This window comes from Dama dama, chromosome 1 (assembly GCF_033118175.1).
Source record: "Dama dama isolate Ldn47 chromosome 1, ASM3311817v1, whole genome shotgun sequence".
Lineage (NCBI taxonomy): Eukaryota > Metazoa > Chordata > Mammalia > Artiodactyla > Cervidae > Dama > Dama dama.
In genome coordinates, this window is record NC_083681.1 from 80,462,838 (window position 1) to 80,488,141 (window position 25,304).

General features: G+C 37.5%; 2 protein-coding genes across 2 annotated transcripts; both read left to right on the forward strand.

Moving 5' to 3' along the window:
* The first annotated feature begins 1,428 nt into the window (after positions 1–1,428).
* On the forward strand, positions 1,429–2,373 carry LOC133056553 (olfactory receptor 5G3-like). The gene has a single exon (XM_061141969.1). The coding sequence runs from the start codon at positions 1,429–1,431 to the stop codon at positions 2,371–2,373; it is 945 nt and encodes a 314-aa protein (XP_060997952.1).
* Positions 2,374–12,290: 9,917 nt separating this feature from the next.
* Positions 12,291–13,226, forward strand: LOC133072692 (olfactory receptor 5G3-like). Its single transcript, XM_061166283.1, has one exon. The coding sequence runs from the start codon at positions 12,414–12,416 to the stop codon at positions 13,224–13,226; it is 813 nt and encodes a 270-aa protein (XP_061022266.1). The 5' UTR covers positions 12,291–12,413.
* Positions 13,227–25,304: the final 12,078 nt, after the last annotated feature.

The window sequence follows — 25,304 nt, forward strand, 5'->3', positions numbered from 1 at the left end:
ACAAACAAAACATTCATGCGATGGCTAATGCTCCTAATCCAAGCCTAGAATTGTATTTGTGACCACTGAAATTGTACCCCACATAGCATTAAGCAAGTAATCATGATATTGATGAATAATCAAAGAGATATAGCCATGATTTTTTAATCAAACTTCACATATGATTACTATATAAATAATAATAGTACACTGCTTTGTTTTACTTAAAGAGGAAATAATTGCAGTGATAATAAATGGTATTGAAAACAAGCTTTTTAAAAAATGAATTACCTATGTAGTAATTTCTTAGGAATTTTAAACAACTTGATATTTTCTTCCTTGCCTAGTGAGTCAGAACATATGTATTATTAAATGTGTTCTAGGCATTAAAAATTATATATTTGATATTTTGCATATATTATTTCTGTAATTGATATTGCCTAACAGGTTTCAAGATAAGTGCCCTAAAAAGTAGTTTATATGAAAAAACAAGTCACATAATACAATTTTATGTTATTTTGGTGCAAAATGTGCTTAATTTTCTATACAATTTCCATGACAAGTTGCTCTCTAACATTGCCAGATCAATTTGATTTTACAGACAAGGCATCCCCATTCCTTCCATGGATCATATCATTTTGTATATGATATAAAATATATGAATAAACTCTTTGTCATTTGTGTATATTACCCTTTCCACACCTTTGTATAAGAGGGAGTAGGGAATAGACTGATAAACACATATGTGAATTGAGTGTTAAAAATATTAGGATGGTTGTGATCATTAAGATAAAAAAAATTCCCTGTCTTGCATTTCTCAGATGTCATATGTTAGGATCTGAATATCTCATTGATCTTATGGTATTCCTAGCAAGGTTTTTCTAGCTGGGGTTTTATATCCAGTCATGCAATAAGATGAAACATGAAAGGTAGTTCATATACAAATTTGTAACTTGAAAGATTTTTAGATTATAGGGTTCAGAACTTTGTGGTGGCAAACAGTAGAGATTAATGGTGAATCACCCGAGTTTACACAGGATCTTTGCACAAACTGCCATGATCTAGTATCTGTGTGTGTGCTCAGTTGTTCAGTCATATCTGACTTTTGCGACCCCATACTCTAGTCCATCAGGCTCCTCTGCCCTTGGGATTTTCCAGGCAAGTATCCTGGGGCAGGTTGCCATTTCCTACTCCGGGGGGTCTTCATGGCCCTGGGATTGAACCCACGTCTCTAGTGTCTCCTGTATTGGCAGGTGTTTCCTTACCACTGCACCAAGTGGGAAGCCCAAACTAGAATCTGGGAATATTATTTTCTAGTTCCACGGTGTTTCGGTAATTGTCTGCTGTAGACCTGTTTACCAGAATCTTTCATTGGCTTAATATGTTCTTTGTAACTCAATGATTATTTTTCATCAAAAAATCTTTCTTAAAACAGATTGCAGATGACCAATGGAAGATCAAAATCAGACAGCAGTGACTGAATTTCTTTTCTTGGGCCTCACAGATCATCTCTATCTGCAGATTGTTCTCTTTTTCATTCTTCTTTTTGTCTATTTTGCCACTCTGGGTGGTAACTTGGGGATGATCACTCTCATATGGATTGATCCCAGACTCCACACGCCCATGTATTTTTTTCTTAGTCACTTGTCCTTTGTAGACTTGTGTTCCTCTTCTTCCATTGCCCCCAAGATGCTGTGTGATATCTTTGCAAATCAAAGAAGCATCTCCTTCATGGGTTGTGCTGCACAGATGTTTTACTTTGGTCTTTTTGTGGCCACTGAATGTTTCCTGCTGGCTTCCATGGCCTATGATCGGTATATGGCCATCTGTAAGCCCTTGTTGTATACACTCATCATGTCCCAGAGGGTCTGTGTGCAGCTGGTTATAGGCCCTTATGCTGTGGCTCTTGTAAGCACTATGACCCATACGATTCTCACTTTTTGCTTACCCTTCTGTGGTCCAAATGTGGTCAATCACTTTTTCTGTGATATTTCACCACTGCTTTCCCTTGCGTGTGCAGACACCCGGATCAATAAGTTGGTGCTTTTCACCTTGGCTGGAGCAATAGGAGTGCTCAGTGGCCTGATCATCATGATCTCCTGTGTTTGCATCCTGGTGGCCGTCCTGAGGATCCAGACTGCTGATGGGAGGAGGAAAGCTTTCTCTACTTGTTCTTCTCACCTGGCAGCTGTCTCCATCCTATATGGGAGTCTTTTCTTCAATAAGGTTCGACCCAGCTCAAGTTCCTCCCTAGGTATCAATAAAGTGATTTCTCTCTTTTACACTCTGATTACCCCCATGTTGAACCCCCTCATCTACAGCTTGAGGAACAAAGAGGTGAAGAATTCATTCAGTAGAAAGTTTGAAAGGGAAAACTGTCCAATTGGTAGGTGAAGTAGAAGTCTATTAATATTTTAGTGTAGACACTGGTGCAGAATGTTTAGTGATAAGAACACTAGCCTGGAAATCTGAAGCTGCATGTGAGTCCTGGCTCTGCATGTTCAAGATGATTTGAGAAATGGTGTAGTTCTCAAGGTTTGTTTGTTTGTTTGTTTGTTTGTTTGTTTTTTTTTTTCTGTTCCAATCTTGTTCTTTGTCACGGGAGAATGGTTTAAAAACAATATAGAAATGAATTGAGAATATAAATATAAAAATATACTAGAAGAAACTGAGTATTTTTACAATTGTGGATATGTGAATTCTATTTAAAATGGGCAAACTCAATGTTACAAGGAAATTTTCATGTACCACAGTTAGTGTTAAAGAGAAAATAATGAAACAAAGAAAATATTTATGCATGTGAGCCAAGTGACGGACCATACCTCTCTTACATATGGGTTATAAAAATAGTCCCAGCTGTGGAATATGCTGTCTCCAAACTGACAGAAGCCTCCCTAGACACTCAATTTCTTTCTTCATGAATTTTTCTTTGTAGGGGGTGTTCTAACATGAGCACTAGATCTAACCACTAGATCTGTAGATATTTACCTAATGTGTCAAATTTCTGCATCTTAATGAATTTTCTCTCATTCTTTGGAGAATATATGTTGCAGGGAAGAGCCAATGACTCTACATTAGATCTGTTTCTTTTACCTTAACCTTGTTTCCCGTTCCTTTTGTTCATTTAAAGGATTCTCTTTATACATAATGTCCTGGGAAGCCTACCCCTCTGCTGGAATATTAAACCAAAATGCCTTTTTTGGGGACCCTGTCCACCTGTGAATGGCTATAGGGAGGAAGAAATTAACACATCCCCTCCCTGAATCTTGCCATTCTAGGAGCTATTCACAAGACTAATGGTCTTTTTACCTTGTTTCCTCACCTCCCCCTCCCTCATCTCTTTTCTGTAAAAGAAACTGGCATCCAGGCCACGATAAGATGGTTATTTTGAGATGTTAGTCTGCCATGTTCTCGGTCAGCTGAGTTTCTGAATAAAGTAGTAATCTTTGCTTCAACACCTGGTCTCTCGGATTTATTGGCCTGTCATGTGGTGAGCAGAGTGAGCTTGAACTCAGTACCACATGCATTTTACCAAGACCTCAAATATTGGAGCACCTGTTTGTGTAACTTGCTGTATTCATGTAATGTTATCAGTGAAAAGGCCATTAAATATTGTATCCACTAAGTGTAGTGGAGGGGGAGGGGGTGAGATACCTGCAGACTATAGTAAGGAATGAAATAGGGTTGACATAGCCTTAAAGCAATATGATAAATGAATATTTTTGTTCATCTTACATGAAAGTAAACTGTTTCTGATTTTTTTTTTTCTAATCAGAATGGAAAAGACTACGTTCCTCAAATCATGACTGTGTGCCGTGTGCTGGAGCTCCATTAAAGTGTCCTGTATTGGTGGAGCGAGGTCAGAGGGACTGCTGCTTACTGGGACTGGAAGCAGTCTACAGGCATCTTTTTTTTTTTTTTTTTTTTTTTTGGTATTCATTTTTTTTTTTAATTGAAGTATAGTTGATTTACAATGTTATGTTAGTTTCATAGCTAACATAACTAACCCCTTACTTTCTTATGTGGTAACCACAATGTCTCTAGTGTGTGAATCTATTTCTGCTTTTTTAAATACATTCATTTTTACCATTTTTATACCTTTTTTTTAGATTCCACATATCAGTGAATAGCATATGATATCTGTCTTTCTTTGTCTGATTTACTTCACTTCGTATAATAATCTGTAGGCCCATCCATGTTGCTGCCAATGGCAATATTTCATTCTTTTTATGGCCAAGTATTATGCCACTGTATATATAAATACCACATCTTCTTTATCCATCCATTGATGGACAATTAGCATGCTTCCATGTCTTGCCTAGTGTAAATAGTGCTACAGTGAATATTGAGGCATGTGTATTTTTTGAATAATTTTTTTCTGGATATATGCCCAAGAGTGTTATTGCAAAATGTTATGTTAACTTTAACTTTAGTGTTTAAGGAACCATCATACTGTTTTATATAGTGGCTGAATCAGTTTATATTACCACCAACAGCAGAGTCCCTTTTTCTCCACATCCCTTCCAGCATTTATTATTTGTAGGCTTTTTAATGACTGCTACTCTGACTGACATGAGGTGATACCTCATTGTAGTTTGATTTGCATTTCTTTTATAGTTGCAATGCTGAGTGTTTTTTCACATGCCTGTTGGCTCTATTATGTCCTCTTTGGAAAAATGTCTAATCAAGTTTTCTGCCTCCCCCCCCCCTTTTTTTTTTTGAGGGGAGGGCTTCCCTAGTGGCCCAGGAGGTAAAGTATCTGATTGCAATAAAGGAGACCTGGGTTCAATCCCTGGGTCAGGGAGATCCCCTAGAGAAGGGAATGGCAACCCACTATAGTTTTCTTGCCTGGTGAATGCCATAGACAGAGGGGCCTGGCGGGCTATAATTTACGGGGTCTCAAAGAGTCAGACATGACTGAAGCAACTTAGCATGCATGCACACCAATTTTTTGACTGAGTTATTTGATTTTTTTTACATTAAACTGTATGAGATATTTGTATAATTTGGGAATTAGTCAATCCCCTGTCAGCCACATCATTTGCAAATATTTTCCTCCATTCCATAAGCTTTTTATTTTGTTTATCATTTCCTTTGCAAAAAAATTTTAAGTTTAATTAGGTCCCATTTGTTTATTTTTGCTTTTATTTCTGTTACTCTAGGAGACAGATTGAAAAAATATTGCTGCAATTTATGTATTTATGTCATAGAGTGTTCTGCTTATGTTTTTCTCTTCAGAGTTTCAGAATATCTGGGCTTACACTTAAGTCTTTAATTCATTTTGGGTTTATTTTTGTATTTGGTGCTTAGAATCTTCTAATTTCATTCTTTTACATGTAGTTGTTCAGTTACAGGCATTCTTTTAGAGTCATCCAGTTTCCAGATGGTCTAGACTGCTGAATTAAATAGAAAAATAACGTGACTACCTCTTATGCACCCTTTGTATCTTTGGTAAAGGCATTAATTTCTCGATTTAAGTATCCTGGAATTGTATCATTTCCACTGACTTTAAGAAGTCTAGATCCATGTAAATCCATGGCTGATTCATGTCAATGCATGGCAAAAACCACTACAATATTGTAAAGTAATTAACCTCCAACTAACAAAAATAATTGGGGGAAAAAAAGAAGTCTAGATCCATAACAGAACCTTCTACCACTGAATTTCTCATGAAACTGGATTCTCTTCCATTAGTGTCTTTTTAAAATTCCTTTAGTGGAAGGCATGCCTTCTAAGGAAACACAGTCAACCAGTATCTTCTTTGCTCTTATATCCTTGAGTTGGAAATTACCTGGCCTAAACGTTATTTTCTCATCACTTATCATATTAGTGGATTTTCACAGTTGCCAGACTCATTGTGCAATATTTACCACTGCTCTCGATAGTTCTCACATGTTAGAAAAAATTGCAAAAGCCAATGCACAGTTTTCAACTGTGCTCTACCCCAACTCGCTACTGGTGAGTTTTAGTAGTTGCTGGGCTAGGGCATGCTAATGGTTACGACCACCTCATTCCACCAGCAGTGGACTCTCATTTCCATTTGTCTGGTGAGTGGTCTGATTCCAGGAACCCATTCCAAGAATCTGCTGAATGCACTAGTCAAACAAGTTACTAAGATAAGTTGTTACAATTACAAAACCTAAACAAAATTTTGTACATATATTATAAAACAAACAAAAACACTGATGTTTAATGTGGTGAAAGCTTGGATTTTTATAACAGTTAATCTGCTACTGCTTTTTCTGAATAATTTCAATAATCTGAATTAACTCAGTCTATTTACATATATGGTTCAGTGAATTTCTAATACAATGAGATGGGAAACACTTTCCAATAAAATTTGGAAATTGAATTTCAGAAAACTATCCTTTTGGAATGGCTTGCCCTAAGAAATTTTAGTCTTCATTTACCCCTTGAATTCAAGAAAGAACTCCAAGAAGAACAGATCACTTAAGACTTGAGGTCATATATGGTCCTGTAAAGACTGGCTACAAATCTAAAGATCAATTCAGTTAAGAAATCTGGACTTCACTATTCATCAGAGAAATGAAAATCAAAACCACAATGAGAGATCACCTCACATTTATCCAAATGGCTAATGAGAAAAAGATGACAAGTAACAAGTGCTAGCAAGGATGTGGATAAAAGGGAACCCTTGTGCACTGTTGGTGGCATTGTAGATAGGAAAACTACTGCAGATGGTACTTTGGGAAACACTATGGAATTCTTTCAAATAATTAAAAATAAAACTGTCATATGATCCAGGATTTTCACTTCTGGGTATTTACCTGAAGAAAACAAAAACTCTAATTTGAAAAGGTATTTATTGTAGCATTATTTACAGTAGTCAGCATATGAAAGTAACTTACATGCCTTTCAACAGATGAATGAAGAAGATGTGATATGTAAATATGTATGTATATATACACACATGATGAAATAATACTCAGTCATAAAAGATGAAGTACCCATTTGTGACAATATGAATGGATTTAGAGGGTGTCATATTAGGTGAAATACTGCATGATCCCACTTATACATGGAATCTAAAAAATAAAATGAACAAACAAACCAAAGCAATATCAAAACAGACTCAGAGATACAGAGAACAAATGGGTAAATGCCAGAAGGAAAGAAGCTGAAAGGAGTGGGCAAAATAGGTGAAGGGGATTGAGGTATATAAAAATATACCTCAATTATACCATGATTATATAAAAATCATGGTATATAATATAAAGCATAAGGAATATAGTCAATAATAGTGTAACAACTTTGTTTAGGACCAGATGGTTACTAGACATATCTTAATGGTGATCATTTTTCATAATATAGGCAGATATCAATGTTCTTCTATGCCATACATCTGAAAGTGGAAGTGAAAGTCGCTCAGTCCTGTCTGACTCTTTGCGACCCCATCGATTATACAGTCTATGGCATTCTCCAGGCCCAAATACTGGAGTGGGTAGCCTATGCCTTCTCTGGGGGATCTTCCCGACTGAGGGATCAAGCCCAGGTCTCTCGCATTGCAGGCGGATTCTTTACCAGCTGAGCCACCAGGGAAGCGCGATACGTCTGAAACTAGTGTAATATTGTAGGTCAGGTCTACATTTCAATTAAAAAATCTTTAATTTCCTAATAAAAAAAAAGAATAAATATCAGAGGCGAGTTATTTTATTGCAAAGGCAAGCAGTTGATGACCACCGATTTCTTATGTGCCAAGCCTGGTCTTCTCCTGGGAAGGTGACAGAACCCTGAAGAAGCACTGGTTGGTGTGTGCCCTCAAAACAAAGTTATGGTTATGCCTTCAGTAGTTTGAAGTTTCACATCATAAGTTTCTCTAAGCATTTTATTATCACTATTTTCAATTCTTATTTTATATTGGAGTACAGTTGATTAACAGGCTCCCTAGCTGGCTCAGTGGTAAAGAATCTACCTGCCAAAGCAGGAAACACAGGAGACGTGGATTTGATCCCTGGGTCAGTAAGATCTCCTGGAGGAGGAAATGGCAGCCCACTCCGGTATTCTTGCCTGTAAAACCCACGGACAGAGGAGCCTGGCGGGCTCCAGGCCATGGTGTCACAGAGTCTGACACAACTGAGTGACTGCACATGCCCAATAGTTGATCAACAGTGTTGTCTTAATTTCACACCAACAGCAAAGTGATTCATTTATACATGCACTTTCAAACTCTTAATTAGATTACTACAGAATACTGAGCAGAGTTTTCTGTGCTATACAGTAAGCCCTTATTGATTATCTATTTTAAACATAGCAGTGTGTACATGTCAATCCAAAACTCCCAGTCTGTCTGTATCTCCAACCTTTCACCCTGGTATCCATAAATTCATTTTCTAAGCCTGTGGGTCTGTTTCTGTTTTGTATATCAGTTCATTTGCATCATGTTCTTTAGATTCCACGTATAAGCAATATCATGTAAGTCTTTGTTTGACTTACTTCACTTATTATGAGATTCTCCAAATCCATGTTGTTGCAATTGGCATTATTTCATCCTTTTTAATAGCTGAGTAATATTCCATCGTATATATGTACCACTTTTCTTTATTCATTCATTTGCTGATGGACATGTAGATTGCTTCTATGTCTTGGCTATCTTGGCTATTGTAAACAGCACTGCAATGAAAAAAAAAAAAAATGAATCCCCTCTCTGATTTTAAGCTTTCTATCAAAAATGTGAAAACTCTTTACTTAACACTGCAAACCTTGGTGTCAAGGGACAAGATTACAAAATTTTAGACTTTCATTATTACAGTGAGAAAAATTGTTCTGTTATTATTTCTATCTTAATGCCATAAGCTTATATGGTAGGAAAAGACCTGGTTTATTTCTAATGATTTGACATGGAAGTTTCTAACAAAAAAAATGTATGAAATTCACTTTGAAAGTGTTAGTTGCTCAGTTGTGTCCGACTCTTTGTGAACCCGTTTATTGTAGCTCACTGGGCTCCATGAAATGCTCCAGGCAAGAATACTGGAGTGGGTAGCCATTCCCTTCCCTTCTCTTTCCAGCCCAGGGCTGAAACCCAGGTTTCCTGCATGGCAGGCAGGTGCATTACTGTCTGCGCCAACAGGGAAGCTTACTTCCATGTAGTAAAACTAGAAGACTGCATTTCTCTCATAGTCTTTTTTGTTTTTTTGTAAGTCTAGCCAAGATGGAATTCTTAAGTAATCAAAGACCTAATCAAAACAACATGACGTGCAGGAAATTATTTTTATAAAACATAGAATCTTTGCTTCTAGGCATTAATGAGTGCTTATGTGGCGTGTAAGCTTGTAAGTGCTTTGCCTGTAATAACACATCTAATTCTTCCAGCGTGAGCAAGCAATCCATCATCCCCATTTTATAGATAAGGATACTGAGGCACAGATAGTTAAAAATAAATAGAAAATAGACAAGGAAGAAAAAAAAAAGCAAAAACCCCACTAGCTCAAAGGGACAAGCCATGGAGCTGGGATTTGAACCTAGGCTTCAGGATCCAGGCAGAGCACTACTCATCCCCGTTGTTGCTCAGTTTTTTTAGCTCATCACTCTCTATCGATGCAAATGAGGGCCTGTTTTTACAAAGAGTATCTAAAGGGGGAAAAACATGCCGCCCCCCCACCCCCAGGAATCTTCTATTTGAGAAAAGACATTGTTTTGGAAATAACCTTGGCACAAAATCCAATGATAGTGCTTTAATTTTGTCCCTCGGGTGTACACTCTTGAGGGTTAATTCTTCAGAGACCTGGCTTTAGAGCAGTTAAAACTACCAGGAACGTGCATGCCTTACTTGCACTGCACATGAGCCAGTGTTCAGGATCAGGTATCTCTCTTGATCCACAGACTCATCAGCATCGGGGCTTATCTTCCTTACCAGGTGTTGAGGGTGTCATGCTTGTTGCAGACGCTGACTACCAAAATGGGAATTAAATCTTCCACACTGACTTTATGATGGAAACCAGAAATCCCTGGGTTTTGCTATTCATCTTGAAGCAGTGAACAGGAAAACAAACAATTCTTTCAGTGAAGTGAGTATTCCATAGTTTGGGTATAAAAAGAAAATTTGAAACATGGTGGAAAGACTTCAGCTGAACTTGGCTTTAGGGAATATAAAACTCACCATCTCAAGTACTCCAAAGAGAGTGGTCGTTGGTGTTTAGTCCAGCTTTTCAGAGCACTAAGCAACTAATCTTTTGACTTTTTAAACTGAACTTGTCCCTTTTTCTTTTTTTTAACATTATAGAGATAATATAATGTCCAAGAAGAATTCTAAGGTCAGAGATGCCAGAAATGGAAAGTGCATAGAGATCATTTTCCTTGTTCGCAGAAGCAGATATGTGCCCTGTTCAGGTTCACATGCTGAATAGTGGCAGGTATGGCATCCTACCCTCACGACAATGTCCATAAATATCCACAACCATTGCCTGAAAGCTCTGCTTTCAGAATTGTTTCATATGAGAAACTTCACCAACCACTTCAGCTCACTTCAGTGACCCTTCCTTCTTCTGAAATCCTAGGGCATGTTTTATCTTGGACCTCTCTGAAATGTAAATTTTCCTTTTCTTTCTAAGTCCTGTCTCCCCAACCAAGTTTAAATTCCTAAAAATAATAACTGACATTATTAGTTGACATTTAATAAGCAATTGCCTTGTGAAAGTGAATTCTATAGATATTTTCTTAAATTATAAAAATAAAATAGAGATGTAGACTTTTTTTAGCTATTGTTCTATACCATAGCATTTCATGTTCCACATCCTAATTATTATATCTTCAAAATGTGGTATGTTTTGTTTTACTTATAGAGGGAAGTGAGTTGATTATACACATGATTTGACCCTAGAATCTTTGCTACCGATACTGACACACCTTGGACTTCTTACTATAATTATAACAGCTTGATATCCTCTTCCTCAATTGATGAGTCAGAAAAATAATATTTACCTTAAAATGGTGTCTGGGTTTCCCAGGTGGTGCTAGTGGTAAAGAATCCCCTGCCAAAGCAGAATAATAGGAGATGCGGGTTCGATCTGTGGTTCGGGAAGATCCCTTGGAGGAGGAAGTGGCAATCCACTCCAGTATTCTTGCCTGGAGAATCTGATGGACAGAGGAGTTTGGTGAGCTACAGTCGATGGAGTTGTAAAGAGTTGGATGTGACTGAAATGACTTAGCATGCACGCATGCAAAAATTGTGGCTAAATAAAAATTTTAAACATTTGACACTATACACATTTTCTTAATAACAGAGACATTACCTGTTAAAATCTACATCTTAAATAAGTTTTTAAATATTATAAAATTTGGGAAATAATCTTATTATTCTGGTTAACAGAATATACTCATACATTTATAAAAACTATAAGTAGTAATCATCTAGAGACTAAGTCAGATGAGCTTAATGCAGGTGTCTTTTTATATAGTTTTCATAAAAAGTTGCTATGTGCTGTTTGACAGATTAATTAATCTCGAAAGAAGGGCATCTAAGTCTCTCCCAAGGCATTATGTTCCATTATTCAAATTATATGGTTGGTGAAATTTTCTTCATGCTAACCTCAATTTTAAATCCATTTTCTTTTTGTGCCACTCCTATCTTCAGACTTGTTAAAGAGTAAACGAATCCAGTCTCTATTTTCAAGAAAACCCTACATAAGCATAAATATAATTGTCATGTGTTACAACATAATATTCTTCATGCTAAATAACCCTCTGGCATTTGTATACATTTACCTTTCTAATACTTTCTTTTCATAAGGGGATAGATTAATATACACAGATGTGAATGTTGTCTTCATAATATCCGAATGATACTATTCATTCCATCAGTAGAAGAACTGAAAAATGTTTTTTATTTCTGTTCTACTTAGCTCATCCCAATGTCTGTTATCAAGATCTAAATTTTCTTTTGTGTCTTACAATATCACTGGTAACTGTATTCTTAGGGGGTGTTCTTATCCTATCATGCAATAAAGATGAAATACAAAGACTGAATCTCATATCAAATACAATTTTAGAACCCACAGGAGTTTTTGATATTGCAGTTAGACTGTTAAAGGCAGAGAGTGCTGACTCCAAGAAGATCAAGTATAAACTTGCCCAAGTTTATGGGATGTGTGCCCAAGTGACAAGGTCTAGTCCCTAGACACATTGTCAACCAGTCTAACACTATTTCTGTAACTGCCACGTATATAGATTAAAAGAAAAAAAAAAAAAAACCCAACTATAATTAGTTTAAAAGACTTTTAAATGTGCTTATTGATTTTAAAAAATGCCATGTATTTTTTATTTCTTATATAGGTTACAAATGACCAAAGGAAAATAAGAATCAGACAGCAGTGACTGAATTTCTTCTCTTGGGCCTCACAGATCATCTCTATCAGCAGATTGCCCTATTTGTCATCCTTCTTTTTGTCTATCTTATCACACTAGGGAGTAACTTGGGGATGATCACTCTCATAGGGATTGATCCCAGACTCCACACTCCTATGTACTTTTTTCTTAGCCACTTGTCCTTTGTAGACTTGTGTTCCTCTTCTTCTGTTGCCCCCAAGATGCTGTGTGATATCTTTGTGGAGAGAAAGGGCATCTCTTTCATGGGTTGTGCTGCACAGATGTGGTTCCTTGGTTTTTTTGTGGCAAGTGAATGTTTCCTGCTGGCTTCCATGGCCTATGATCGGTATGCGGCCATCTGCAAGCCCTTGTTGTACACACTCATTATGTCCCAGAGGGTCTGTGTGCAGCTGGGTATAGGCCCTTATGCTGTGGCTCTTGTAAGCTCTATGACCCACACCACACTGACATTTCGCTTACCCTTCTGTGGTCCAAATGTTATCAATCACTTTTTCTGTGACATTTCACCACTGCTTTCCCTAGTGTGCACAGACACCTCAGTGATTAAATGTATACTTTTCACCTTGGCTGGAGCAATAGGCTTACTCAGCGGCCTGATCATCATGATCTCCTATGTTTGCATCCTGGTGGCCATCCTGAGGATCCAGACTGCCAATGGGAGGAGGAAAGCTTTCTCTACTTGTTCTTCTCACCTGGCAGTTGTCTCCATCCTGTATGGGACTCTTTTCTTCGTTTATGTTCGACCTAGCTCAAGTTCCTCCCTAGATATCTGTAAAGTGATTTCCCTCTTTTACATGGTATTAACTCCCATGTTGAACCCTCTTATCTACAGCTTGAGGAACAAAGAGGTGAAGAATTCATTCAGCAGGAGGTTTGAAAGGAAAACTATTTTTAAAGATGGATAAAATAGAATTCTAATTGTGCTGCACCAAAGATGTTGATTTGATTATGTGTGGTTAAAAGAATACTGAAATAAGAAATAGACTCTTTTTAATCCCTAGGTCTGACAGTTGTATATACTGAAACTACTGCTTATATTGCTTTTTCTTCAGTCTTCTCCTTTGTAAAATAATAGGGAATACAAAATATTATATATATATATTATATATATATGGTATATATATATATAATATATATATAAATATATATGGTATAAATGTAACATAATCCAGAAGGACATTTATGCATTCTTATATGTGGGAAAACAATCTAATCTTCCCCAGAAAATCAAATGGTATACGGGAAAGTTCACCAGAGTTCATTAATAAAGGTTTCATGGACCTTGGTAAAAGCTGAGCAATGGAAAGTGAGTGAACAGTTGTAGAACACATGACAATGCAAATATGAAATTTGAATGGCGTACAAAATATTATCTTAAATTTATCCAGATATAAAACTATCATCACTAATTGTCAGTCTTGTAAAAATTTTCAACATCATTTTACTAACCCTGGAAATTATCATAGTAAGTGTAGTCAGTCACAGAGAGAAAGACAAATATCATAGTATATCACTTATATGCACAATGTAAAAAAAAATGAGACAAATAAACTTAATTAGAAAACAAAAACATACTCACAGTCTTAGAAAACAAACTTATGGTTACCAAAGAGGAAAGGTAGGTGGGGCAAGGAATAACTTGGGGGTTTGGGATTGACCAATACACACTACTACATTTAACATATAGTTTAAAAGGGTTACCGTCAAAGACCTCTGTATAGCAGAGGAAACTCTGCTCAATATTCTGTAATAGCCTAAATGGGAAAAGAATTTGAAAAGGAATACATATACATATGTGTATAACTGAATCACTTTGTAGCACACCTGAAATTAACAGAACATTGTTTATCAAACATACTCTAATATAAAACAAATATTAAAAAAAAAAGAATTATTAAAACTTGGACTTAGGTGTGACAAGGGGAAACATACATTTTTCCTGGTTTTATCTAGAAAGATCAACAGCTTCTTTTCCATCAAATTTTGCCTTAAATCCATCTGTTCTGTGTCTTTGTTATATAGCATATCACAAATCACATTACCTTTTGAGATTTCCATTTCCTAATATGACACCTGAAGTATTTCCTGTCTGTTTAATTTTTTCTTAAATATTTATGATGCAACATCTTTTGAAAGCAGATTGAAAGAAGAACAATAGGAAACAAATGATAATTATAAATTTTCTCAATGCCTCTGTGTTCCTTCCCCAAGTATATGCAAATATATTCAAAACCAACTGTATTCTCTAGCTCTAGCTGTTGCTGTCCTGAAATCCTAATGTATTTTCTGTCTAGAATACTTTTTGTACCATATTTACATGGATAACTACTTTTTAAAAATACTGGCTAATGTGACTTTCATTCTGAGAATAACCCTAACTCTCCAATCTCATTTGAGCCATTCTGTATTTTTCCCTTACAGCATCATATTCTTTTCCTTCAGACTTTATAAGTGTAACGTGTTGCTTGTTAAGATCATTTTTATTTTGCTTGCTTTTATTAGTGAGAAATGTTTGTAGCTGATTCTTCACGTTAGGAAGTGACAGAAATTCAGTTGGAGCTGCATTTTTGTTCACGCTATAAGTCTGTAAGCGGTTCTCCTTATTTTTTTTTTTTTTTTTTAAAGAGTGAGTCTCAACATCAGTAGCAGGGAAATTATATGTCAGTTATGGCAGCCACACACTGAAATCACCTGATTGGCAATGCTGATACCTGGGAGGAGGTGCTTAATTTTCATAAGGTATAGTTTCTCAGAAGAACTCTGATGTAATCCCTACTTTTGTTTCTCTGTAGGTGATAGTTTTTGCCCCTGGCTTCGTTCCAGATTTTTTCTTTACTATTGATTTTCATAGTTTGAAAATTTTAAGTATAGTTATTATTCATTTTTGGCATTTATCCCACTTTGTGTTCTCTGAGTTCCCTGGATCTGTGGTTTGGTGTCTAATATTAGTGGGGAAATTCCTAGTCATTTTTTTGAAATACTTCTCTAGATATTACCATTGTGCATATGTTACACCTTTTGTGTTATTCCACAGTCCTTAGACATTCTTCTTTTTTTTTCAGTCCTCATTCACTCTTGTTTTCAGTTTCTGAAGTTTCTGTTGCATTCTCAAGTAGACTGATCCTTTCCTCAGCCACATCCAGTCTACTAATCATCTCATCAAAGATTTTTTTTTTTTTTTTTGTCACAGTGTATTTGATCTCTAGCATTTTAATCAGAGCCAATTTAAATTCCTGGTGTTATCACTCCTATATCCCTGCCAGTTCTGGTTCTGACCTTTGCTCTGTCTTGTCCAGTTGTATTTTTTGCCTTTCTCTATGCCTTGTAATTTTTTCTTGATAGCCAGACATGGTGTGCTGAGTAAAAGGAGTTGCTGGAAATGGGTCTCTAGTAACTGTGATGTGAGGTGTGAGGGGAAGAGACGTGTTCTATGTCCTATGATCAGGTCTCAGTCTTTTAGTGAACTGAGGTATCTGAATTGTAAACTTCACAATTGTTTCACAGGGTCTCTTCACCCCCCATAAGTTGGCATAAGAAGGTTAGAGTGGGCTGGAGTTGGGTATTTCCCTTCCCCCATGTGGAAGTTCAGAGGAAGATAAAGTTGGCCTCTCTCTTCCCACAGGTCAGTTAAACTCTAATAATACCCTGTCAGGTTAGGCTTTGATTAACTAGTTTCTCCTAGAAGTACCAAGTGCTGTGATATATTTGAAAATAAGTTTTGACCCCTAACAGCTTCCCAGGTGGTGCTAGTAATAAAGAACCTGCCTGTCAACGCAGAAGACACAAGAGATGCATGTTTGATCCTGGATCGGGAACATCCCCTGGGAGAGGGCATGGCTTCTCACTCCATTATTCCTGCCTGGAGATTCCCATGGACAGAGGAACCTGGTGGACTGCAACTCCATAGTGTTGCAAAGAGTCAGACACGGCTGAAGCAACTTAGCATGACTATATTATATACTTAAAAGTATATTGGCAAGTGGCCTCTGGGAGCCCATTCCTCAACTGGGGATTTTCCCTGTTGTTGTTCAGTCGCTCAGTCGTGTCCGACTCTTTGTGACCCCATGGACTGAAGCACGCCAGGCCTCCCTGTCCATCACCAACTCCCGGAGTTTACTCAAACTCATGTCCATCGAGTCGGTGATGCCATCCAGCCAGCTCGTCCTCTGTCATCCCCTTCTCCTCCCTCCTTCAACCTTTCCCAGCATCAGGGTCTTTTCCAATGAGTTAGCTCTTCACATCAGGTGGCCAAAGTATTGGAACTTCAGCATCAGTCATTCCAATGAACACCCAGGATTGATCTCCTTTAGGATGGACTAGTTGGATCTCCTTGCAGTCCAAGAGACTCTCAAGAGTCTTCTCTGACACCACATTTCAAAAGCATCAATTCTTTGGTGCTCAGCCTTTATGGTCCAACTCTCACATCTACACATGACTACTGGATGGACTTTCCTTAGTCGGTCTAAATAAACCTAAAGTGAGATATTCCCAAGTGTTGTGTATAGTTAGTGTTATATATTTGATTTTCCCTCATTTATGTCCCATCTCCCAAAGTAATCTGTATCTACTTTCAGAAATAGTTTTTTAACTGTGAGTTTTTATCTCAGCATGCAGTGCTTCTTTTTCAGTAGAAATCTGCTTCACTTCTCAAAGATGGCCCCAAGATGAGAGTATTTTTTTTTTTCTTTAGAGATCTTCCTTTGAGAAAAAAGTCCCATTGTGAGGTAATATTGGGTCAAACTCTATATTTGATTCACTTTAATTTCTCTTCTATGGATGTAGACCCTTGAGTTTCAGGGTTCTTCGGGCATCAAGTGCAATTGACTCAAAACTTTCACGGAAAATATGTGCATCATACTATGCCATATGGAAGCCAGAAAAGGGCAAGGAATTATTTCATACGTGTGAGTTAGGAGACCCTAGGTGAGTCAGGACAGAGGTCACCCATCGTGAAGGGAATACAGTCAGAATTCATGATGCTTAAAGAACAGTGTGTTAGAGACAATTATTCTTGTCTGAGGCTGGAAGTCCACACATTTTGGTATCATTCTGAAGTAATTAAAATAAGTGAATAAAGGACTTTACCAAAGAGGTGAGTTTGCTGAGAAGCCAAATTCATAAAATGATATGATGAGTACTTGGCCAAAATTAGTTTTTAAAACTCTCCAAATAGAACAGCTTAACTTAGATATTCTCTTGTATGCTTCACACTAAACAAGTGATTCTTAAACATGGATAGCATGTTAATTTGGCCTATTGGAGTTGTTAAAATATTCATAAATTGCTCCAGTTTAATGAGGATCTAGGGATGTAACTTGACTGGTGTTCCATTGCTGGTGGTTTTTTGACATATGTTTTGTCAAAACAGATTATTTAAAAACCATATTTCATTATTTTTCCTATATTATATGAACTAATTTGTGAGCAAATATAAATACAATCTGAAATGGCTCATACTTCTGTTGGAAGCTTCTGTAAGAGCTATCACTAAGTGGCAGTCACCATTTGACTACAGCAAACACAATCATATGGATCTCCCACAGATAATTTATGGCAGAGAAGAAATATGCAACTGCAGATACTTTGGCCTACCACAATTATGCTATAAAGGGAATTCTATTTTGTATTTAACATTGTTCAATGTCATAAGACAATGACATTTCATAGTGCCCTTGTTTACACAGGTGATTCACTGGGAAGTTCACATGTAGGGAAATGCAAGTGATTATACTTGTGCTTAAATATTTAGTGTGTTATGTATCATCTGGGGATCTTTTTAAATGTAAGTTCAGTTAAACTGGAGCGGGGCTTCAAATTCGGCATTTCTGACATACTTCCAAGTGATGCGGGTGCAGTTGACTCACATGCTGAGTACTGAGACTTCCAGGGCTCAGATGACTTCACGGTGTCCTCTACCTTGACTTCCTGTTGGTCATTTGAAATAATCCATTCCTCTTTTCCTTTTCCTCTTGGATGAGTCGAAAACACTGATTAGGGATTTATCCATCTTCATAGGCTCTGTATCCATTAAGTCTTGAATTGTGTTCAGATAGAATTGAGAAAATAAAATAATTCTGTTACTCTGAATTAGAATAACATACTTAATAAGATGACAGAAGCTCAAGTTCTGCTGATAAATTTCTCAAATACTTTTCCTCATTTGTTCTGAAATATTGCTGTTAAATTGCCATCCAATCACTGCCTGACTGGGTCTCGTAAAATGTCGTGGATCTTTGTACCTCCAAAAGCAACTACTCTTGAAATTTTCTAAAGTTGGAAAATATCCTTACCTTCTTAGCTTAAGTCAATGATCTTATGGCTGAAATCCTCAGGGACACCATCTGCCTTTTGGGGCTGCTCAAAGAAAAAAGTAAAACCACTGTTGTTCATAACAGCCCTTTGTCATAATAGCTCTTTCAGTATTTGAAGACAAGATGGCATGTCTTTGAATCTTATCTCCAGCCCAAATCTCATTTTCCAGTAAGATCACAGCATCACCTAAGATTGTGTTACTGACTTTATTGTTGTTTGTACTTTTGTTGGTATGCTTGCTCTCTCCATATTTCTTTGGTGAGAATCAGACATATATATTGTCTTCATAATTACACAATGATACTGTCCAGGGATGATGTGTGATTGATGAAAGTATGGTTGAAATTATAATGTTAATTTTCTTTTCTTCTAATTTATTTATTCAAGTATCTAGCACATCTCCCCCTCCCACCAAGTACTCTGATAAGCACTGGGGAAGCTCACATTGTTTTATGTTGGGAAATAATATTATGATTTGAAATTCTTGAATAAAGGTATGTTATGATGCCATGGAATCACAGCAAATGAGAAATGAATGGTGACCTCAGATTTGCGAAAAACCTACTAGAGGAAAGAAAAAAAGCAGCAGTGAGTTTTAGTGAGCACTTAATATATTAATCCACTCTTTCAAAAACAGCTCTCTGAGTTAAGTATTCTTTATTACTTTTTAACATACGTTAGTAATACAAAGCTATATCTGTAGATAAAAAGAAGCAGTAAGTGAAAAGTGAAAGTGAAGTAGCTCCATTGTGTCCGAGTGTAGTCCACCAGACTCCTTTGTCCATGGGATTTTACAGGCAAGGGTCCTGGAGTGAGTTGCAATCTCCTTCTCCAGGGGATCTTCCTATCCCAGGGACTGAACCCAGATCTCACTCACTGCAGGCAGATGGTTTACTATTTGAGCCACCAGGGAAAACAGAGAAAGTAGAGCAGAGTCAGCATTTAATTCTGAATCCCTTTGGTTCCAGCCTTGTGCTGATCCCCTCCACTATACTGTCTGCCACAGACAGTGACATTTGAACTGAGATTCCTTCTTTTTTTTCATAACACTTCTTGCTCCCTGAGGTGGTATATGTTTAAATGTTGCAGTGACTGAATGTGTATGTCTGTGCTAAGTCACTCAGTCATGTCTGAGTCTTTGAGACCCATAGACTGTAGCCCGTCAGGCTTCTCTGTCCATGGGATTCTCCAGGCAAGAATACTGGAGTGGATTGCTAATCCCTTCTCCAGAGGATCTTCCCAACCCAGGGATCGAACCCTGGTCCCCTGTGTTGCAGGCAGATTCTTTACAATTTGAGCTACAGGGAATGACTGAACTGTTTATTAAAAAGAAAAACCAAATTTGGCCTAAGAAGGTCACCAAATATTAAGAAGACTAAAAGAAGATAAATCCTATAGCATTTCTGGTTCTTGATGTCTTAATTTGTAAAATGAGGGGAGTAGACTCAATGCCATCTAAATGACTGCCTTCTCTAAAGTTCTATGATTCTATATAATATATCAAAGTTTCTATGAATGCTATCTTTTTAAAATTTAGTATTACTGGAATATAGTTGATTTATAATGTTGCATTAATTTCTGTTGTACAGCAAAGTGAATCAGCTATATATATACATATATATGTATGCATATATACTCTTTTTTAGTTTTTTCCCCATATAGGCCATAGCAGAGTATTGAATTCCCTATGCTATACAGTAGGTCCTTATTAATTAACTATTTTATATGTGGTAGTGTATATTTGTCGATGCCATCTCAAAATTTATCCCTCCCCCCTTTACCCCTTGGTAACCCGAATGCTATCTTTTCATATACTGACCAAAAGAAAGAGCTTCCTAGCAATGATGTCCTTCAAGTTTCTAGTTTTTCCTTCTAGTGATATGATCTCCCTGTATAATCCTTCAGGATATTACCTGGAAGGTTTTTCAACTCAGTGATTTATCATGGCAATACAAATCTGTTAAAAAAAAGACTGATGATTAAAAGAAAGTGGGATGGCATTTTAGCCCTTTATAAGCAGTTCACTGAAGACCTTGGTGAAAAATTGTGAGGAGAAAGCATCACGTGTGGTTTGCAAAGAAACAAAGAATACCTGGCACATGGTAAATCCTCAGGAGAAAGTGTTAAATGGGTGAGTGAATAAAACATATAGTTGCTTTACGTCATAATTATAATCTCTTCTTAACAAGCTGGAAAGAAAGATAGCTTAGGGAAATACTTCTATTCTAGTTCTCCCTGGATCAGTTTCTTTCATCATTCTGCTCATTCATGTCTTCTCACCCTAAGCTGATTTAAGAGTCACATCACTCATCATTGGAATGTTCACTTGATTGTTCAATGGATTATTGGTCTTTATTCTCTCTATTTGCTTTTAGCTTCCAGTCTAGCTTCCCTGGTGCCTCAGACAGTAAAGAGTCTGCATGCAACGTGGGAGACCCAGGTTTGATCCCTGGGTCAGGAAGATCCCTTGCAGAAGGAAACAGCAACCCGTATTCTTGCCTGGAAAATCCCACAGGTGGAGGAGCCTGTCAGGCTACAGTCCACAGGGTCGCAAAGAGTCAGACAGGACTGAGCGACTTCACTTTCACTGCACATGCTCCTGACAATTCTTTATTCTACTCCTTTAGCTATGAAAGTGAAGGTCGCTCAGTCGTGTCCGACTCTTTGTGACCCCATGGACTATACAGTCCATGGAATTATCCAGGCCCGAACACTGAAGTGGGTAGCCTTTTCCTCCTCCAGGGGATCTTCCCAAGCCAGGGATCGAACCCAGGTCTCCCCCATTGCAGGTGGATTCTTTACTAGCTGAGCCACCAGGGACTAAGGTTGTTATAAATTACTTACTCTGTTGTTACAGGAGAATTTTGAAACTAAGAATGTTTTCTTTTTCTTTTGCTCTTCAAAATATCAGCATGGCCATAGCCTCCCCAAGTAACATTTTATGCTTTTCTCCATTTCCTTTACTCCCTTTCCTTTGCTCCTTTCTGCTCCTCTCCCTTCCTTTTCCATACTTTTCTTTCTCATGAGATCATGCATTACAGTATTGGACTGTGATAAAATCAAGACTGCCCTTGATTTTAGAGGAAATGTATTACATCTATTGAACCCTCAAATAGATGAAAACATTAACTCTATTTCCTTTTTTAATGTTTAGCTATCTAGCATTTTCTTATAGAGGATTTTTTTTTTTTTTTTTTTGGTTATGTTATTTCCACTGAGTGCGGTCCATGATGAGGGCATATTATAGCAGACACCTGAATAAAGTGAAGGAGAAAATTGTGCAGATATCAGTTAGAGATACACTGTAAACGGAAGGAAGAGAGTAAGTTTATGAGGGAGAATCTTGCTTTACTTGTTGCAAGAGTAGAAAGTATCTGAGGGTAGTGGTGACAGTTAGGAGAATCTAGGACTTTGTAGTAATCTACTTCATTAGGCTCTTATGAGATTACAGATGAGTAAATTACCTTAAAGTCTCTTTGAAGGATGCCCAGTTCAGTTCAGTCACTCAGTCGTGTCCAACACTTTGCGAACCCATGGACTGCAGCACACCAGGCCTCCCTGTCCATCAGCAACTCCTGGGGTTTACTCAAACTCATGTCCATTGAGTCGGTGATGCCATCCAACCATCTCATCCTGTCATCCCCTTCTCCTCCTGCCTTCAATCTTTCCAAGCATCACAGTCTTTTCAAATGAGTCAATTTTATTCGCATCAGGTGGCCAAACGATTAGAGTTTCAGCTTCAGCAACAGTCCTTCCAATGAACACCCAGGACTGATCTCCTTTAGGATGGACTGGTTGGATCTCCTTGCAGTCCAAGGGACTCTCAAGAGTCTTCTCTAACATCACAGTTCAAAAGCATCAACTCTTCGGTGCTCAACGTTCTTTATAGTCCAGCTCTCACATCCACACATGACTACTGGAAAAACCGTAGCTTTGACTAGATGGACGTTTGTTGGGAAAGTAATGTCTCTGCTTTTTAATATGCTGTCCAGGTTGGTCAAAACTTTTCTCCCAAGGAGCAATCGTCTTTTAATTTCATGGCTGCAGTCACCATCTGCAATGATTTTGGAGACCTCAAAAAGAAAGTCTATCATTGTTTATATTGTTTCTCCATCTATTTGCCATGACGTGATGGGACCAGATGCTGTGATCTCAGTTTTCAGAATGTTGTATTTCAAGCCAACTTTTTCACTTTGCTCTTTCACTTTCATCAAGAGGCTTTTTAGTTCTTCACTTTCTTCCATAAGGGTGGAGTTATTTGCATTTTTGAGGTTATTGCCATTTCTCCCGGCAATCTTGATTCCAGCTTGTGCTTCATCCAGTCCAGCATTTCTCATGATTTACTCTGCGTATAAATTAAGTAAGCGGGGTGACAATTTATAGCCTTGACAGACTCTTTCCTAATTTGGAACCAGGCTGTTGTTCCATGTCCAGTTCTAACTGTTGCTTCCTGACATGCATACTGGTTTCTCAGGAGGCAGGTCCGGTGGTCTGGTATTCCCATCTCTTTAAGAATTTTCTACAGTTTGTTGTGATCCACAAAATCAAAGGCTTTGGTAGTCAATAAAGCAGAAATAGATGTTTTTCTGGAACTCTGTTGCTTTTCTGGTGATCCACGAGATGTTAGCAATTTGAGCTCTGCTTCCTCTGCCTTTCTGAAACCAGCTTGAACATCTGGAAGTTCACAGTTCACATATTGCTGAAGTCTGTCTTGGAGAATTTTGAGCATTACTTTACTAGCATGTGAGATGAGTGCAACTGTGCAGTAACTTGAGCATTCTTTGGCATTGCCATTCTTTGGGGTTGGAATGAAACTGACCTTTTCCAATCCTGTGGCCCCTGCTGAGTTTTCCAAATTTGCTGGCATATTGAGTGCAACACTTTCACAGCATCATCTTTTAGGATTTGAAATAGCTCAACTGGAATTCCACCATGTCCACTAGCATTGTTTGTAGTGATGCTTCCTAAGGCCCATTTAACTTCACATTTCAGGATGCCTAGCTCTAGGTGAGTGATCACACCATCGTGATTATCTGGGTCATGAAGATCTTTTTTGTACAGTTCTTCTCTGTATTCTTGCCACCTCTTCTTAATATTTTATGCTTCTCTGAGGCCTATACCATTTCTGTCCTTTACTGAGCCCATCTTTGCATAAAATATTCCCGTGGTATCTCTAATTTTCTTGACGAGATCTCTAGTCTTCCCCATTGTAGTTTTTTCCTCTATTTCTTTGCACTGATCACTGAAGAAAGCTTTCTTATCTCTCCTTGCTATTCTTTGGAGCTCTGCATTCAAATGGGAATATCTTTCTTTTTCTCCTTTGCCTTTCGCTTCTCTTCTTTTCACAGCTATTTGTAAGGCCTCCTCAGACAGCCATTTTGCTTTTTTGCATTTCTTTTTCTTGAGGATGGTCTTGCTCCCTGTCTCCTGTATAGCGTCACAAACTTCTATCTACAGTTCTTCAGGCACTCTGTCTATCAGATGTGGTCTTTTAAATCTATTTCTCACTTCCACTGTATAATCATAAGGGATTTGATTTAAGTCATACCTGAATGGTCTAGTGGTTTTCTCTACTTTCTTCAATTTAAGTCTGTATTTGGCAATAATGAGTTCTTGATCTAAGCCACAGTCCCAGTCTTGTTTTTGCTGACTGTTTAGAGCCTCTCCATCTTTGGCTGCAAAGAATATAATCAGTCTAATTTTGGTATTGACCATCTGGTGATGTCCATATGTAGAGTTTCTTCTTGTGTTGTTGGAAGAGGGTGTTTGCGATGACCAGTGTGTTCTCTTGAAGGATGCCTAGTATGCATCTCTCGTGACAAGATGAACGTCCTGGGGCAACGTTTATTTGAATAGATATTATCTGTTTTCTGTAATACCTTGAAAGATTCTTCATTGCTTAGAGTAAGAATTTTTTACCTAATGTTAAAATGTTTTGAAGTTTGAGTCCAACCCTATTTTTCTTATTTTTGAAATTTTCATACATACAGTGTGTACTAATTTTGTCTTTCAAAGGTGTTGTCCAAATTTTAGCACTCAACTGCTGCATAGATACCATCAGTCCACCTTATTTTTACTTACCGATACCTTTGCCACCTTCTGAGATTGCTTATGTCCAAGAGACTATTTCCAAAACTTCAGTTACAATGATCCCACTCTTCTAGTTTACCTCATGACACAGTTTTGGGGTCCCTAGTGCTGCTGTGGACCCAGACTCCCCTTCTGATTGTAATCTCTCTGAAGCAGGACTTTATCTTACATTCTCAAACTGCACAATGTCAAAGGCCGGTGATAATTATGTGATAGTTGAAGGTTCAGAATTGGAATTTCAAAGGGGGCAGATGGTTCCAAATGGAGATGTAGTTTTAATTTGTGCAAGTACCTTTGATTCAAAGTCCCAAAATTATTTTCTTATAAAATAACTTTAATTTCTTCTCTATAGGCCTCATCTCCTGAACTTCCATTTCCTTGTGGGAGTTATTGCTAATTTATACAACAGCTCTTTAGAAAATGCTCTGGTGAAGGTTGTACAGAATTGAGTCAATGAATTCACTAAAGTACTGTTAAGAAGGTCCAAGTTTCAAGATGGTATCAGTATATTATCTATCCTCCTAGTCAACATGAAGAAGCTGAGAGAAAAATGGCAGGTCTACATTTGTAGAGTAATTCAT

Excerpts from the sequence above, each read along its gene's own strand:
- LOC133072692 (XM_061166283.1), top strand. The coding sequence starts at position 12,414 with ATGATCACTCTCATAGGGATTGATCCCAGACTCCACACTCCTATGTAC.
- LOC133056553 (XM_061141969.1), top strand. The coding sequence starts at position 1,429 with ATGGAAGATCAAAATCAGACAGCAGTGACTGAATTTCTTTTCTTGGGC.